The 18,831-nt window shown below is 41.2% G+C and overlaps 1 protein-coding gene across 1 annotated transcript in view; it reads left to right on the forward strand.

Annotated features, from left to right (window-relative positions):
- Positions 1-18,831, forward strand: part of oxsr1b (oxidative stress responsive kinase 1b) — an 84,214-nt gene that overhangs the window by 48,298 nt on the left and 17,085 nt on the right. Inside the window, exons 5-11 of the mRNA XM_041246815.1 lie at positions 1,627-1,682; positions 8,953-9,062; positions 10,944-11,045; positions 13,519-13,652; positions 13,959-14,007; positions 16,202-16,267; positions 17,323-17,445. Coding sequence (XP_041102749.1) covers positions 1,627-1,682; positions 8,953-9,062; positions 10,944-11,045; positions 13,519-13,652; positions 13,959-14,007; positions 16,202-16,267; positions 17,323-17,445 — 640 coding nt within the window. The remainder of the gene's footprint in view (positions 1-1,626; positions 1,683-8,952; positions 9,063-10,943; positions 11,046-13,518; positions 13,653-13,958; positions 14,008-16,201; positions 16,268-17,322; positions 17,446-18,831) is intronic.

The raw sequence follows: 18,831 nt of genomic DNA on the forward strand, positions 1-18,831 counted from the left end.
TGAGCTGTAATGTACTGCTGTGCTGATCAGTGCATTTCATACTGAGAGCTTCTGGGGAAGGGTTTTGTATTTACTTTGAGTACTGTACTGTAGCGTTACATTACTGTACATGTTCTAACTTGTTTTATTGCTATTTTATTGTATTATTTTATTGCATTTTTTTCCTAATCACTTCTCCAAATCTGTCTCTACCTGGTTGTGCTGCTTTGAGCTTGTCTGGGGATACGAAGTGTTGGGAGTGAACAGCCTTCCTCATGCCATTCAGGTCATGTGACAGTGTGACCTCTCAACTGTGCCAGCCATGTGCACATAAAGAAAGTAGGCAGGGCTGGCAGAGACAGGTCACGTAGTGTATTATAAGAACTGGAATTGGCTATTCCTTTCTATATATGCCAGTATTGTGAATGCATGTGTTCTATTGGTTAATGGCTAAATCACCTTGTTGCTGATTGGACAGGACCTTGATATGAAATGGATGGTAAAGTACTGTAAATATTTCATAATACTAAAAAGAATATCCACAGTTTGATACTGAAGCAACAGCATCAGCTTGAAGGAAAACGCAGAACTCAGTTCAGTTTTTGAATCAATTTACTGGTTAGCCTTTTCCACAGTCCCAGTGTAAACGCAAAGCGCATTAGGAGGAATTTTAACTGTATCTCTGGAGTGTTTCTGGTAATTGATAATCCCAGTGAAGCTCAATGATTTGTATCTCTGAGGTGTTTCTGGTAATTGATAATCCCAGTGAAGCTCAATGATTTGTTTCTCTGAGGTGTTTCTGGTAATTGATAATCCCAGTGAAGCTCAATGATTTGTATCTCTGAGGTGTTTCTGGTAATTGATAATCCCAGTGAAGCTCAATGATTTGTATCTCTGAGGTGTTTCTGGTAATTGATAATCCCAGTGAAGCTCAATGATTTGTATCTCTGGGGTGTTTCTGGTAATTGATAATCCCAGTGAAGCTCAATGATTTGTATCTCTGAGGTGTTTCTGGTAATTGATAATCCCAGTGAAGCTCAATGATTTGTTTCTCTGAGGTGATTCTGGTAATTGATAATCCCAGTGAAGCTCAATGATTTGTATCTCTGAGGTGTTTCTGGTAATTGATAATCCCAGTGAAGCTCAATGATTTGTATCTCTGAGGTGTTTCTGGTAATTGATAATCCCAGTGAAGCTCAATGATTTGTATCTCTGAGGTGTTTCTGGTAATTGATAATCCCAGTGAAACTCAATGATTTGTATCTCTGAGGTGTTTCAGGTAACTGTTAATCCCAGTGAAGCTCAATGATTTGTATCTCTGAGGTGTTTCTGGTAATTGATAATCCCAGTGAATCTCAATGATTTGTATCTCTGAGGTGTTTCTGGTAATTGATAATCCCAGTGAAACTCAATGATTTGTATCTCTGAGGTGTTTCAGGTAACTGTTAATCCCAGTGAAGCTCAATGATTTGTATTTCTGGGGTGTTTCCCGTAATTGATAATCCCAGTGAAGCTCAATGATTTGTATCTCTGAGGTGTTTCAGGTAATTGATAATCCCAGTGAAGCTCAATGACTTGTATTTCTGGGGTGTTTCCCGTAATTGATAATCCCAGTGAAGCTCAATGACTTGTTTTTTTCCCTTACAGGGATGTGAAGGCAGGTAATATTCTTCTTGGAGAAGACGGCTCTGTGCAAATTGCAGGTAATGTACAAGGAGCTTCTTTGTTTGTTTCTGTGTGGAGCTGAGCCAGTTTCACTCTCCCTGTGCATCTCTGAACCACACAGTTTATGTGCGATTGTCTAAAAGCAGGAAACTATCTTATTGCTTTACCTATCAACGTTGTGCTGTACATTTCTGCTTTAAATCATGTGTTCACATTAAATCTATTTAGTCCAAGGTTGAAAATGTGTCAGTCCGCTTTGAGCTTTACCATAGAATTTGGTTTTTTATGTGTGTGTAAGAGGAACCGGTACGTCGTTATATGAATAGCGTCACCTGTCCAACATAAGAACATAAGATATAAAGAAGTAAATGAACAGAACATGAAGGACCTAAAATGTGTAGTTTTAGAAGAAATGCAATTAGATAACATACAGTATTGCAGAATAAAGGAAAGGCAATAGAGACATGGACTTCACACTGTGCCTGAAGGTGTAAATAGAAAGGAATAGTAGATCATTGCATCGTGACTGTGCAGTGAATGACATCGTTAATAGATTTAAATAGAAATAAGCCAGTGTAGTTACCATATCATCAGAAGCCTACAAGTACCTCCACTGTTTGGTTTCAAACACACTTTCCCTTGACAAAGGTATGTCACATACCTTTCATAACAGATGTTTTGTTTTGTTTTGTTTTATTTTATTTTATGCCAACTTGAGTACCTGGTTTGTTTAAGTGATTCAATTATGCTTTTAAATCAGATATACTACATCACTGATCGAGCCCCGAGACTCAATTCACCAGACCCTTCTGATTCCATTCGTGGGCTGTATATTTGAGATATACCATGAGCTCCAGTACATCACTGATAGAGCCCCGAGACTCAATTCACCAGACCCTTCTGGTTTCATTCGTGGGCTGTATATTTCAGATATACCATGAGCTCCAATACATCACTGATCGAGCCCCGAGACTCAATTCACCAGACCCTTCTGGTTTCATTCATGGGCTGTATATTTGAGATATACCATGAGCTCCAATACATCACTGATCGAGCCCCGAGACTCAATTCACCAGACCCTTCTGATTCCATTCGTGGGCTGTATATTTGAGATATACCATGAGCTCCAGTACATCACTGATAGAGCCCCGAGACTCAATTCACCAGACCCTTCTGGTTTCATTCGTGGGCTGTATATTTCAGATATACCATGAGCTCCAATACATCACTGATCGAGCCCCGAGACTCAATTCACCAGACCCTTCTGGTTTCATTCATGGGCTGTATATTTGAGATATACCATGAGCTCCAATACATCACTGATCGAGCCCCGAGACTCAATTCACCAGACCCTTCTGATTCCATTCATGGGCTGTATATTTGAGATATACCATGAGCTCCAGTACATCACTGATCGAGCCCCGAGACTCAATTCACCAGACCCTTCTGGTTTCATTTCTCAATACGCTTCTTAAAGCTTAAAGGACTGCAGCTCTTTTCATGTCAACTCCTGTGCTTCTTAACTCTTCATCTATCCTGTATGGTGTTAATTCACAATCCTCTGGGATCAGTGTTTCCATAGTTACAGGCAGCGAGTAAACTACTTTGAATATCCTGGAATTAATGAAATAGCTTCACAAAGTAGGAGTTCGTAGGCAGACGGACACAACAAAGCAAAACAGCCTTAGGTACTCTTACTGTATATTACCTTGTGATACTAGACTTGTCTGACCCAATCCTGAACCCAGCCCTGTGTGTTTGACCTTTAGAACTGCATCATTTCTCTCTTCTTTCACTGGATTGAAGCCACGCTTGCTTTTACTAATTGCAATCTCTGAATATCTCTTGCTCTCTCTCTCTCGCTGTCTCACTCTGCAGGAATAGATGTAGTACTGCAAATAGCTTTGCTGAATAATGTGTTCACCGGAATGCTTTTCTCATGCTCCAATCCCATGTGTGCACTATGTAGTATTTCAATTCTCTCTCGCTCTCTCTCTCTCGCTCTCTCTCGCTCTCTCTCGCTGTCTCTCTCTGCAGGAATAGATGTAGTACTGCAAATAGCTTTGCTGAATAATGTGTTCACCGGAATGCTTTTCTCATGCTCCAATCCCATGTATGCACTATGTAGTATTTCAATTCTCTCTCGCTCTCTCTCTCTCGCTCTCTCTCGCTCTCTCTCTCGCTCTCTCTCTCTGTCTCTCTCTGCAGGAATAGATGTAGTACTGCAAATAGCTTTGCTGAATAATGTGTTCACCGGAATGCTTTTCTCATGCTCCAATCCCATGTATGCACTATGTAGTATTTCAATTCTCTCTCGCTCTCTCTCTCTCGCTCTCTCTCGTCATCTTCTCGCTCTCTCGCGCTGTCTCTCTCTGCGAGGTAGTCGCTCCAACTCGCCTCTCCGTCTCTTCTCTCTCTGCTACTGCAAATAGCTTATGCTGAATAATGTGTTCACCCGAATGCTTTTCTCATGCTCCAATCCCATGATGCACTATGTAGCTCTAATTTCAATTCTCTCTCGCCTAATCGCATCCTCTCTCTCTCTCGCTCTCTCGCCCCTACGATCTCTCTCGCTGTCTCTCGCTGCAGGAATAGATGTAGTACTGCAAAAGCTTTGCTGAATAATGTGCTTCACCGGAATGCTCTCTCATCATCGCTCTCCAATCCCATGTGTGCACTATGTACGTGATACATATTATTTCAATTCGCTCTCTCTCTCTCTCTCTCTCTCTCTCTCGCTCTCTCTCGCTGTCTCTCTCTGCAGGAATAGATGTAGTACTGCAAATAGCTTTGCTGAATAATGTGTTCACCGGAATGCTTTTCTCATGCTCCAATCCCATGTATGCACTATGTAGTATTTCAATTCTCTCTCGCTCTCTCTCTCTCGCTCTCTCTCTCTCTCGCTCTCTCTCTCTCTCTCTCTCTGCAGGAATAGATGTAGTACTGCAAATAGCTTTGCTGAATAATGTGTTCACCGGAATGCTTTTCTCATGCTCCAATCCCATGTATGCACTATGTAGTATTTCAACTCTCTCTCGCTCTCTCTCTCTCTCTCTCTCTCTCTCTCTCTCTCTCTCTCTCTCTCTCTCTCTCGCTCGCTCTCTCTCGCTCTCTCTCTCTGCAGGAATAGATGTAGTACTGCAAATAGCTTTGCTGAATAATGTGTTCACCGGAATGCTTTTCTCATGCTCCAATCCCATGTATGCACTATGTAGTATTTCAATTCTCTCTCGCTCTCTCTCTCTCTCTCTCGCTCTTCGCTCTCTCTCGCTCTCTCTCGCTGTCTCTCTCTGCAGGAATAGATGTAGTACTGCAAATAGCTTTGCTGAATAATGTGTTCACCGGAATGCTTTTCTCATGCTCCAATCCCATGTATGCACTATGTAGTATTTCAATTCTCTCTCTCTCTCTCTCTCTCGCTCTCTCTCTCTCTCTCTCTCTCTCTCTCTGCAGGAATAGATGTAGTACTGCAAATAGCTTTGCTGAATAATGTGTTCACCGGAATGCTTTTCTCATGCCCCAATCCCATGTATGCACTATGTAGTATTTACTCTCTCTCGCTCTCTCTCTCTCTCTCTCTCTCTCTCTCTCTCTCTCTCTCTCGCTCTCTCTCTCTCTCTCGCTCTCTCTCTCTGCAGGAATAGATGTAGTACTGCAAATAGCTTTGCTGAATAATGTGTTCACCGGAATGCTTTTCTCATGCTCCAATCCCATGTATGCACTATGTAGTATTTCAATTCTCTCTCTCTCTCTCTCTCTCTCTCTCTCGCTCTCTCTCTCTCTCTCTCTCTCTCTCTCTCTCCGGAATGCTTTTCTCCTATTACTACAAGTGCCCTCTCTCCGCAAGGAATAGATGTACGATACTGCAAATAGCTTTGCTGAATAATGTGTTCACACCGTGAATGCTTTTCTCATGCTCACTCTCCGCCTCTCCTCTCCCTCGATCGAATAGATCCTCTCCGCTCTCCTCACGCGTCTCACTCTGCAGGACTAAGTGTGCGTCTGAAATAGCTTTGGCTGAATAATGTGTTTCACCGTAACTCTTTCTGCTCCTGCTCCATCTCATGGCTCCAATCATGGTCCATGTCACCCCCCCAGACGCGAGTATGTATGCAAATAGACCTTTCAATCTCTCACCATGCTTTTCTCTCCTATCCTCTCTCTCTCGCTCTCTCTCGCTCTCTCTCGCTGTCTCTCTCTGCAGGAATAGATGTAGTACTGCAAATAGCTTTGCTGAATAATGTGTTCACCGGAATGCTTTTCTCATGCTCCAATCCCATGTATGCACTATGTAGTATTTCAATTCTCTCTCGCTCTCTCTCTCTCGCTCTCTCTCTCTCTCTCTCTCTCTCTCTCTCTCTCTCTGCAGGAATAGATGTAGTACTGCAAATAGCTTTGCTGAATAATGTGTTCACCGGAATGCTTTTCTCATGCTCCAATCCCATGTATGCACTATGTAGTATTTCAATTCTCTCTCGCTCTCTCTCTCTCGCTCTCTCTCGCTCTCTCTCGCTGTCTCTCTCTGCAGGAATAGATGTAGTACTGCAAATAGCTTTGCTGAATAATGTGTTCACCGGAATGCTTTTCTCATGCTCCAATCCCATGTATGCACTATGTAGTATTTCAATTATCTCTTAGTGTTACTTGCTAACAGTTGAGTGACTAATGAGTCTGAGGTCCTGATAAGAATCTATATTCTACACAGATTTTGCCTAGGTTCATATATTACTAAATATGTCATGTGTTGTGGGGGAAACTGGTTTTACCTGTTGTACAAACAACCGTTTGTGTCAAAACATCCCACATTTGTACAGGATTACCCAGGAAGTACAGTGAAGCGTTTTGTTGTCACTGATAACACCGTTTGGATCGGTTGTACTGTACAGCAGTCATGCCTTCAGTTCTCAGTAGAGGGTGCTCTTACTTTCAAGTGCAGTTTTTGGTCATTAGTACCAATCAAATCATCTAATAGCTAATTGGACCAAAAATGACACCACTGCCAGTGATGACCTCCAACAATGATGTCACTGCTCTACTAACATGTCGATGATGACCTCAAACAATGATGTTATTGCTGTACTAACATGTCAACGATGACCTCAAACAGTGATGTCACTGCTATACTAACGTGTCGAGGATGACCTCAAACAATGATGTTATTGCTGTACTAACATGTCAACGATGACCTCAAACAATGATGCCACCACTGTACTAACGTGTCGACGATGAACTCAAACAATGCTGTACTAATTGGCCCCAGATATAGCTGCTAGTACTGTAGAGTCTGATTACACTTCTGAATGTTGGTTTTTACTTTTTCGTTGCCGGAGTTTGCCTCTGCATTGTGCTTCTTTGGGAGACTGTGCTGCTTGAAAGAGAAAGGAATCGGAATGAAAACCACGGCAAGAGATGCTTGTTGTTTTGCATCTCGTCTCGTAAAGCGATTCAGCTGCCATACTGGAGGAAGGTGAAGAATCGAAGCACGTCTGATATGCATGTGGGTTCTTAATGCCAGCCATTCAGAGCTAGCTACTGAATTATGGAGTCATTTCAATAAAGATTTATACCGACAGGCTTATCTGGTCTGATGTGCTGATCAAATTCCTGTGATCCGACAAATTCACGGCTGTGATGAACTGATGAAGGGTTTTTAAAGAGTGGAGACACAAAACATCAAACCACAGAACAGATAAAGCATAGCTATCAGCATACACAGTACTGCTATCTCACATACAGCTATGCACTCACTCATACTTGGAAGGGATATATAGCCTTACCCTCCTTCTGAGAGCCAGTTCATTTAGTTTGTAAAGCATTCTAAGCTCAGAGCAATATGAGAAGATGTTATGGTCACAACTGGGGATGGAGCATCATAACCTTTTCAGCACTGGGATAGGAACAAAGAACTGGACTTAGATTCTGGATTCAGAACAAAGAACTGGAGTTAGATTCTGGGATAGGAACAAAGAACTGGACTTAGATTCTAATAAAATGTGATACAAAGAGCCTTCTAATGAAGACTGCCAGCCTGGGCTCCAATTTAAATAACACATGGAATGTGAACTCTTCAGATTTTACCTGTCAATCAGAACTGATCCCGGAATTCCAAATGTGCAGTTGTATTGTTTTTCCTTCTCATCCTGCATTATGCAGCTCTGTCTGTGCTTGTTGTGGTCAGCATAGTTACAGGGGAAGCTGACATTTAATTAAAATGATGAGAAATGGCACATTTATGAAAGTGTGCCTGATTGTAATGTATTTTAATTGCCCAGTGGGCACACATCGGGGGCTCTAGCTTTATCTTCACACAAAGAGGCATCTTTTATTTTCCATTCCCTTAATGAAGCGTCGGATGGCAGGGAACAGAATGGAAAAGCTGTGACGATCACTTGTTTTTTAATTGTGCTGTTTAATAATGAAAGCTGAGACACTGGGTTCAGTGTTTAACATGCTCTCTCTGTCATACATTCTGCCTTTGTTCTTCCTTATCACAGCGACAGTAATTGCAAAGTAGCAAAGCCAGTGCCTCTGAGCCTCAACCCTTTCAGTCCTGAAGAATGCGAGATTCATTTCTATGCACACATTCAGAAAGGTGCTCCTTTATTGAGTTTACCTGAGAGCAGGAACATTGATTTTCTACATGTATTTAGGTAAATGTACTTTAAAGGATCGTCAGAGCTTTAAGAACGCTAAACAATACTAAGATAAGACGGGACCTGCCGCCAGGACTGAAAGGGTTAAGTAAAAGATCATTGTGCAGCTACCGATTTGAAGAGTTGTGTTTCAAGTTCAGTACTCTATATTCTCTAAGAGTTAGTAGCTCTACATTATGTATTGTCTACTTTATGTGATGTTTGCAATTTACTGTGATTGGTTCGAATGGCATTCACTCAAGTGCTGGGCTTTTCAATCGTGTTGAGCTGCTCTGACTGTGCTTAGAGTTAAGAGCTATCTAGTGATCTGCCACTTTGGAAACCTTTTCTTTTATTGTGCCCAATATACCCCCATAAGCACATCACCACAGTAAACTTGTCTTTGCACAGCTGGAGTTTAATAACACCACTTTATCATCATCATACATGTAGGTTGTTCAGTTTCAGATTTCTTGAATTTCACGAGATCATAGCCATGCTTTGACTTCTGATGGAATTTGAAAACCTAAAGTTTGGTGTGGTTAGAAAGGACATGCATTCAGTTTCTGCACTTTGTGCCTTTAGGGCCAGCACAGGAACATTTCAGTAGTGCGAGAAAGAATACATTACAGACTTTACAACTTAACCATATTCGCTTTTTATCTCCCTTCTCCAGACTTTGGTGTAAGTGCCTTCCTCGCAACAGGTGGGGACATGACCAGGAATAAAGTGAGGAAAACCTTTGTAGGAACCCCTTGCTGGATGGCTCCGGAGGTGATGGAACAGGTAGAGTTATTGATTATTAGAGCTGTTTCAGAGAGCAGGAGTGATGCGTTGAGTTTCATTCATCTCTGATTAACTCAGGTAGAGTTATTAGAGCTGTTTCAGAGCAGGAGTGATGCGTTGAGTTTCATTCATCTCTGATTAACTCAGGTAGAGTTATTAGAGCTGTTTCAGAGCAGGAGTGATGCGTTGAGTTTCATTCATCTCTGATTAACTCAGGTAGAGTTATTAGTTTCAGAGCAGGAGTGATGCGTTGAGTTTCATTCATCTCTGATTAACTCAGGTAGAGGTTATTAGAGCTGTTTCAGAGAGCAGGAGTGATGCGTTGAGTTTCATTCATCTCTGATTAACTCAGGTAGAGTTATTGATTATTAGAGCTGTTTCAGAGCAGGAGTGATGCGTTGAGTTTCATTCATCTCTGATTAACTCAGGTAGAGTTATTGAGTTATTAGAGCTGTTTCAGAGAGCAGGAGTGATGCGTTGAGTTTCATTCATCTCTGATTAACTCAGGTAGAGTTATTAGAGTTTCAGAGAGCTGGAGTGATGCGTTGAGTTTATTCATCTCTGATTAACTAGAGTTATTAGAGCTGTTTCAGAGCAGGAGTGATGCGTTGAGTTTCATTCATCTCTGATTAACTCAGGTAGAGTTATTGAGTTATTAGAGCTGTTTCAGAGCAGGAGTGAGCGTTGAGTTTCATTCATCTCTGATTAACTCAGGTAGAGTTATTAGAGCTGTTTCAGAGAGCAGGAGTGATGCGTTGAGTTTCATTCATCTCTGATTAACTCAGGTAGAGTTATTAGAGCTGTTTCAGAGCAGGAGTGATGCGTTGAGTTTCATTCATCTCTGATTAACTCAGGTAGATTGGTTATTAGAGCTGTTTCAGAGAGCAGGAGTGATGCGTTGAGTTTCATTCATCTCTGATTAACTCAGGTAGAGTTATTGAGTTATTAGAGCTGTTTCAGAGCAGGAGTGATGCGTTGAGTTTCATTCATCTCTGATTAACTGTTTCAGAGAGCAGGAGTGAGGTTGAGTTTCATTCATCTCTGATTAACTCAGGTAGAGTTATTGAGTTATTAGAGCTGTTTCAGAGCAGGAGTGATGCGTTGAGTTTCATTCATCTCTGATTAACTCAGGTAGAGTTATTGAGTTATTAGAGCTGTTTCAGAGCAGGAGTGATGCGTTGAGTTTCATTCATCTCTGATTAACTCAGGTAGAGTTATTAGAGCTTTTTCAGAGCAGGAGTGATGCGTTGAGTTTCATTCATCTCTGATTAACTCAGGTAGAGTTATTAGAGCTGTTTCAGAGAGCAGGAGTGATGCGTTGAGTTTCATTCATCTCTGATTAACTCAGGTAGAGTTATTGATTATTAGAGCTGTTTCAGAGCAGGAGTGATGCGTTGAGTTTCATTCATCTCTGATTAACTCAGGTAGAGTTATTAGAGCTGTTTCAGAGCAGGAGTGATGCGTTGAGTTTCATTCATCTCTGATTAACTCAGGTAGAGTTATTGATTATTAGAGCTGTTTCAGAGCAGGAGTGATGCGTTGAGTTTCATTCATCTCTGATTAACTCAGGTAGAGTTATTGAGTTATTAGAGCTGTTTCAGAGCAGGAGTGATGCGTTGAGTTTCATTCATCTCTGATTAACTCAGAGTTATTGAGATTCCCTTTGTGTTTCATTGCAATTGCAGTGTGATCGACATGCACTGTGTAAATGGAAAAGTATTTTTGAATTTGCATTCAGTGCAATGCTTAGTACAATGAGTTACACAACAGAAAGATTATTTTGTACCCACACTCCTGTCTTTTAAGGCTCGTTTTCCCACTGAGTGATTTTGGCATTTCCTCTGTCTGCAGCTAATCCAGTGCTTTTCTGCTGTATTTTAGGTCAGAGGTTATGACTTCAAAGCTGATATCTGGAGTTTTGGAATCACGGCTATTGAACTGGCAACAGGAGCAGCTCCCTACCACAAATACCCACCCATGAAGGTAGAAAACATTGAATGTACAGCTTGTACCTCATCTGAAGGGTTTAATTTGAGACCTGGGGATCGTGAGCAACAACAGCAAGGTCATTTCTCCCAAATCATACGCAGAATTGAGTATGTTCAGTATCGAAACCCTGTTGACAGCTTCAGACAGCTCTTCTGTACTAGACGACTGCCCTAGACATACAGCATGCAACACAGGCTAGATCAGCCACAGTGCCTTTATAGCACTGCACATCTACAGTGTGTATTTCCATTGATACAGAATAAGACTGGATCCTTCTCACATGCTCTCTAGATGGAGACGGCTATTACTTCTCTAAATAAAGACACAGCGGCTGATCTAGTCTGTGTTGCACATGGCTGTGGCAGTAATGAGCAGGTCCTGAAGTCAGGTCAAGTCAGGGAGCTTAACAAGAACATATCAAAAACTGTATAACATTAGAATGATTGCAAACCTCCTCAAAAGCATAAGGGGCCCGGTGAATAAAGTGCCTCTTTAAAGAACGCGCTGCTGTATGAGTGAGGGGTTCATTAAACACAGGCTGCCGAGCCCAGGCTGCACACCCATTCCTGGGCAGTGCAGCCCCTGGAGAGATGCATGGAGATTCTAATGAAGGTCTTGTAGAGGAACATTAATACAGTTATGAACATGACAGGATTTAAAGGCTGCATCACTGTAATGGGCCTGAGGGTGCTTGTTACACAGCTGTATGTGGTAAGGACTCATATATTCAGGCATTTAAATGGCCTGTGACTGTTTTATATCACATTTCTTTGTTTTTTTTGTTGTTGTTGTAATTCATAATAATAACCCTTGATGTTTATAACCTTTTCACATCTTGCTGTTGCTGCCTGTGTACTGTGGAAAGAAGTGTGTGTGTGTGTGTATACCGAGTATCAAAAGAAACTTAACATTTTTCTAACACATTTGTTTTCTATCGTTCATCCTTGACCATGACACGCTTGGTGACTGTGACAGAAGCATATGCAGTTAATCACCTAATTAGTGAGACAGTTGATTGGACACTGGATACGGAGTGATTTCAGCTGTTGAATTGCAAGCTTGAATAAAAGCAATAAAGAAAATCACAGGAAAAAAAAAACAATATGCCTCGTCTGTCAAGAGAGCCACGCCTTCGGCATGTTGAAGGCTGGACTAGGGCAGCGGGCTGTGGCTCGCCGTCTTGGGTGCTCACAGCCAGCAATTTCAAACCTGGAGAGAAGATATAACCAGACACACTGTCAATGACAGGCCACGAACTGGGAGACCAAGAGTCACAACACCTGCCCGAGATCGACAGATCATTCTGCAGCATCTTCGTGATGTTAGTTGTTAATCAGCACAACAAAAAGTCACTGCGCCAGCTCTGAAACAGAGTTTATCATATTTCGATCACATTTAGCAAATTTTATCCAAATATAAGTGATACGTTTCTTTTGATGTTCAGTGTGTGTTTGTGTGTGTGTGTGTGTGTTTGTATATATATATATATATATATATATATATATATATATATATATATATATATATATAATATATATATATATATATATATATATATACATACATACATACATACATACATACATACATACACACACACACTGTATATATATACACACACAGTGATCGAGGAATGAAGTTCATTGTGATGTTCTCTGTCATGTTTAATAACACTCACTTCTGTGTAAAGTCCTGTATCCCCCACACCATGTTGTTGTAGCTCAGTTTCAGGTATTCTCAAATCCAGTACAAACTGGGAGGGTTTAATCACTATGGTAGCATTCTGACTAGCATTAAAACTAAAGAAACCATACCAAAGCAATCACAAATACCAGGAAGGGGTCATACGTAGGGTTTTCATTTCTTAAGGAATTATTTGAGCTGGTACAGTATAATAACTAGGGCTGCAGTTTTTTTCACGGTCTAAAAATAGGTATTTCAAGATATTTCTCAATTAAGCATAATATTTATTAAAGCAGAAAAAATAGTGTGGTCACATTCAAAATTGAGAATTCTCTCTCAAGTTCTAAAACAGCAAGTGTTCTTAAATATTTATATTTACATATCACACAGCAGTGGATACATTTCACAGAAATCTTGAAAACTGCGAGCAAAATACAGCCTTAATAATGGCCTTTTGGATACTGTGTGTTTGTTCTGTTTTTATTCTAATATGATTGGTAGAGGGAAAGCTGGTTAGCCATTGAGAGTATGAGAACAGCTGCAGTTGTGTTGAGAACTAGGTGAGGAATATGTACAGCGGAGTGCATGTTAATGAGCTTCAGTTAGACATGTGCGGCGTAACCAGGGCCAGGTCACCTCCTGCCTTTCAACCCTAATTCCTCTTTAAAAAGCAATTACAATTAGCAGCTAGTTTATCATGACGCCGCAGTAATAGAGAGACTTTGAGAAGCGAGCAGGACGTGATTTCCCAGCAGCTCAGCACTAACTGCTTGCGTTCTTGCAGGTTCTAATGCTAACCCTGCAGAACGACCCGCCAGGCTTGGAGACCGGCATCCAGGATAAAGACATAGTGAAGAAATACGGCAAGTCTTTCAGGAAGATGATCTCCCTGTGTCTGCAGAAAGACCCAGAAAAGAGGTCAGGTGCTTTTCGGGATTTTTTTTCTTTACTTACTGTTCTTACTGAACAACTGTACTGAAACTCAGTTGTTACTACCCTCAAGAACCACGCAAAGCAGTCTTTTTATAAGATCACCGTCACAATGATCTCATAGAGACTGAGTGTTTTCAGTAGCAACCCAGTGAATAACACACGTCACGGGTACCCTCAGGCTTCTGTAGCTTAAATCTGAAAGGCTGCTGATGACCCATTTCACTGGACTGTTTTCCCACAGAACACACAAATATTCCATACTCTGTTGCTGACTCTTTCTTTTTCTTTTAGGCCAACATCGGCAGAGCTTTTAAAGCACAAATTCTTCCAGAAAGCAAAGGTAAGAGAGGCATCCACCTAGCAGTTGTAATAAGTAACGCAGTGAACTGGCTGATGCTGTTGTGATGCAGTGTCAGAGCTGTTTCAGCAGACAGGACTACACAAGCAATCCTCTCCCTGTGTGATGCACTACATGAAAACTACTGGAACCCCACAAGCAATCTTCTCCCTGTGTGATGCACTACATGAAAACTACTGGAACCCCACAAGCAATCCTCTCCCTGTGTGATGCACTACATGAAAACTACTGGAACCCCACAAGCAATCCTCTCCCTGTGTGATGCACTACATGAAAACTACTGGAACCCCACAAGCAATCCTCTCCCTGTGTGATGCACTACATGAAAACTACTGGAACCCCACAAGCAATCCTCTCCCTGTGTGATGCACATGAAAACTACTGAAAACTCCCTGGAAAAACTGGAACCCCACAAGCAATCCTCTCCCTGTGTGATGCACTACATGAAAACTACTGGAACCCCACAAGCAATCCTCTCCCTGTGTGATGCACTACACGCCTGAACTACTGGAATACAGTGGAAGCAGTTTCATCTTCTGGGCGGCCCTTATTTATTTCACATGCATCATTATCTTCAGGAATCATGATGCATTTGTTCTACACATACATTATATGTCAATGTTAGGTACAGTACTACTTTATATAATGCATGTGTAGTTGGATTTGGCTGTATAATTCTGTTATGTCAGGCAGCAAGCCGCTTCCCACCACAAAATGTTATTGAACCAAACAAGTCTCTTTCATCTGGGATAAAATGGCAGGGCAGAAAATTAGTTTTAGCTAAAAGCAGGGCAAAGTAGTGACTCCAAGCAGGAAAACACCTCTACTTTGCTTTGCTTTTATGATAGCACACTTTTATATTTGCAGTACCCTTGCATAGATCACACAGATAAGTTATGTATTGCATTGAGGGTGCTGTATAACTCCAGCATGCTGTGTATTATAGAGATGAAACTGTGCAGACATCCTGCAAAGCAGGTGCTGTTGCTATTGATTTGGTGGTCTAGACAGTTGGCAAGGATGGCAATAAGACTCATTGCACAGCAGTTTCACCCAGTCCAGCTTGATTAGCCACAGTGTATAGGTACCAAGCTCAGGTGTGTCTTACTAAACTCATAGTAAAACCAGGAATGTGTTAAACTGCTGTGCAGTGGGATTCTTATTTCCATCCCTGGCTTGATGTATTTCAGTAGTTATTTAAGAGTGTACTTTAGTTACCAAGGGAACTGAGAATTAATTTGAACTAGACTCAAGTGCCAGTGTGGTTGATTCTCAAGCAGATAACACCTCAAAGGATTCCAATCTGAAGAACTCCTTCAAAATCAGGGCAGATCTGAAGGGTTTTTCACTTTTAATATGGCTTTGTGCCATCACGTGGTTTTCCTAACTGAAAGAAAGGATGCTGACACTTTACATTTCGGGGGCTACATTCAGTAGTCATGTAACAACATGTTAATTACTAGCATTTATAACTACCAAAGATTTCTGCTTTTCAGTCAAATCAATCAATCTATTTTGTATAGCGCCTTTCATAGTGGACCACCATCACAAAGTGCTTTACAAGATGCAGTAAATACAAGTCAATAATACTTCAACTACAGAGAAATGCATAATACATGACATACAGGAAAAAAAATAAAATAAAAAATGCGTAATTCATTAAATACAGTGGAAAGTGCAGAGTAATATAATACGTGAGATAGTACCTGCAATACATCAGCTAATAGCAGATATGATTATTTTACATGGTAACTAGCCTGTCTCATGGTATTACCGTGGAATTACACCAGATAAGAAGATGGTGCTGAGCAGACCCTTCCCATGTATTTACAAAGTATTGTCCTGTAAGAGTAGGTCTCGTTGGGAATGCAATTTCATGGTAATTCATGCCCTGCAGTCGAGTGATCGAAGTGATTAGAAATGCAGTGTATTATTATTATTATTATTATTATTATTATTATTATTATTATTATTATTGATGTGTTTTGGTGCATTTTATTTAATGTTATTTTGCAAAATTCTATTCTGTTTACTATTAGCCACAGTACTGTAACTATATTTGTATATTGAATATCATGATGCAATTATATCAGTATTATAACAAAAACTAAAAGCTTGCTTTATGTCAGTCACTGTAAATGCCTGCTTGTTTATTTTATTATTTTCTTAATTTTAGAACAAAGAATTTTTACAAGAACGGCTGCTGCAACGGGCGCCCACGATAATAGAAAGATCTAAAAAGGTAAAGCTCTTTTTTATTATTCTCTGGAAGTCAGAAACTCTAGCCCTGTGCAGCTCACCTTTCATACATTCCATACTTCTAATGCTAAAGTGCCAGTAAAACACAAACTGGGAATGAGATTCCTACAATCTGTGTGTTCCTAATTTAACCCCTTAACCCAGTCAGCTACACAAGAACTGAGCGCTGGTTCAAACGGGTTCTTGTAATAGAATTGAGCGCTTGTTTAAACGGGTTCTTGTAATAGAATTGAGCGCTTTTTCAAATGGGTTCTTGTAATAGAATTGAGCGCTTGTTCAAACGGGTTTATGGAATAGAACTGAGCGATTGTTCAAACGGGTTCTTGTAATAGAATTGAGCGCTTGTTCAAACGGGTTCTTGTAATAGAATTGAGCGCTTGTTCAAACGGGTTCATGGAATAGAATTGAGCGCTTGTTCAAACGGGTTCTTGTAATAGAATTGAGCGCTTGTTCAAACAGGTTCTTGCAATAGAATTGAGCGCTTGTTCAAACAGGTTCTTGCAATAGAATTGAGCCCTTGTTCAAACGGGTTCTTGTAATAGAATTGATCGCTTGTTCGAGTGGGTGGTTCTTGTAATAGAATTGATCGCTTGTTCGAGTGGGTGGTTCTTGTAATAGAATTGAGAATGACTCGAGTCACGTGGAGGAATTTGACAATTCGGATGAGCAGATCAACCTGGCAGAACATTTTAAACCCTGCTTCATGTACCTCATTGCAAAAATATGTATATTTATGGGACGCTTATGTGCCTTGTACCTTTTAAAGGTTTAAAGCAGAAAAGAACATAATAGAAGGTTTGGTTTGTATTGGGCTTCTTTACTATCACCATTAGCAGCAGCTGCAATAATGAGTGACCCCCCCACCCCTTTAAATGTTTACCATATTAAAAGCATAGCTTTGGGATGTTAGAGGTGGCATTGCAAATTTTATTTGTGCTCTGGTCAGTCAGAGCACTTGGTGATTCGTGGGCAGATTTAGATATATTTCCAGGGGATCACACCCTTCCGTATTTCATTCCTGTCATTTCCCGTGCTAAGGTACGGAGGGTGCCAGGTTCCAGCGGGCGGCTCCACAAGACGGAGGACGGGGAGTGGGAGTGGAGCGATGACGAGCTGGACGAGGAGAGCGAGGAGGGGAAAGCTGCCGTCGCACAGTTAAGGGTGAGTGTGGAGATAGCATGTCCAGTATCCAGCACTCTGCAGAGTATTCACAGAGACATTGTGAGTCTGTGTGTGGAGATAGCATGTCCAGTATCCAGTGCTCTGCAGAGTATTCACAGAGACATTGTGAGTCTGTGTGTGGAGAAAGCATGTCCAGTATCCAGCGCTCTCCAGAGTATTCACAGAGACATTGTGAGTCTGTGTGTGGAGATAGCATGTCCAGTATCCAGTGCTCTGCAGAGTATCCACAGAGACATTGTGAGTCTGTGTGTGGAGAAAGCATGTCCAGTATATAGCGCTCTGCAGAGTATCCACAGAGACATTGTGAGTCTCAATGTGGAGAAACAATGTCCAGTATCCAGTGCTTTGCAGAGTATCCACAGAGACATTGTGAGTCTCAGTGTGGAGAAAGCATGTCCAGTATCCAGAGCTCTGCAGAGCAGTGCAGAGAGCAAGAGACATGAAGTGAAAAATAATATCTTCTTCTGAAATCTCTTTCTCTTATATTTAATTATTTGTGTGATTTCTATCTAACAGGCCTTTGAGCTATAATCACTGCTGGCTATGTGGATTGTACAGTAAATGAGACAGCGCTGTGTGGATTGTACAGTAAATGAGACTGTGCTGTGTTGTACAGTAAATGAGACTGCGCTGTGTGGATTGTACAGTAAATGAGACTGCGCTGTGTTGTACAGTAAATGAGACTGCGCTGTGTGGATTGTACAGTAAATGAGACTGCGCTGTGGGTTGTACAGTAAATGAGACTGCGCTGTGTGGATTGTACAGTAAATGAGACTGCGCTGTGTGGATTGTACAGTAAATGAGACTGCGCTGTGTGGATTGTACAGTAAATGAGACTGCGCTGTGTGGATTGTACAGTAAATGAGACTGCGCTGTGTGGATTGTACAGTAAATGAGACTGCGCTGTGTGGATTGTACAGTAAATGAGACTGCGCTGTGTTGTACAGTAAATGAGACTGCGCTGTGTGGATTGTACAGTAAATGAGACTGCGCTGTGTGGATTGTACAGTAAATGAGACTGCGCTGTGTTGTACAGTAAATGAGACTGCGCTGTGTGGATTGTACAGTAAATGAGACTGTGCTGTGTTGTACAGTAAATGAGACTGCGCTGTGTGGATTGTACAGTAAATGAGACTGCGCTGTGTGGATTGTACAGTAAATGAGACTGCGCTGTGTGGATTGTACAGTAAATGACTCCCTCCAGTAGATGAGGTCTATCATGAGTGAGGCTGGGCTGCAAATAGCAGTCCCCAGTCTGCAGTGAATATAATACAAAAATGAATCGAGTGAATGATGATTTAAATGTCAGTACTGGAGAAGTTGTCAGAGTGCTGGATTCCTGTATTATACAGAGCTCATGATATT

Source organism: Polyodon spathula, chromosome 4 (assembly GCF_017654505.1).
Source record: "Polyodon spathula isolate WHYD16114869_AA chromosome 4, ASM1765450v1, whole genome shotgun sequence".
In the NCBI taxonomy this organism is placed as follows: domain Eukaryota; kingdom Metazoa; phylum Chordata; class Actinopteri; order Acipenseriformes; family Polyodontidae; genus Polyodon; species Polyodon spathula.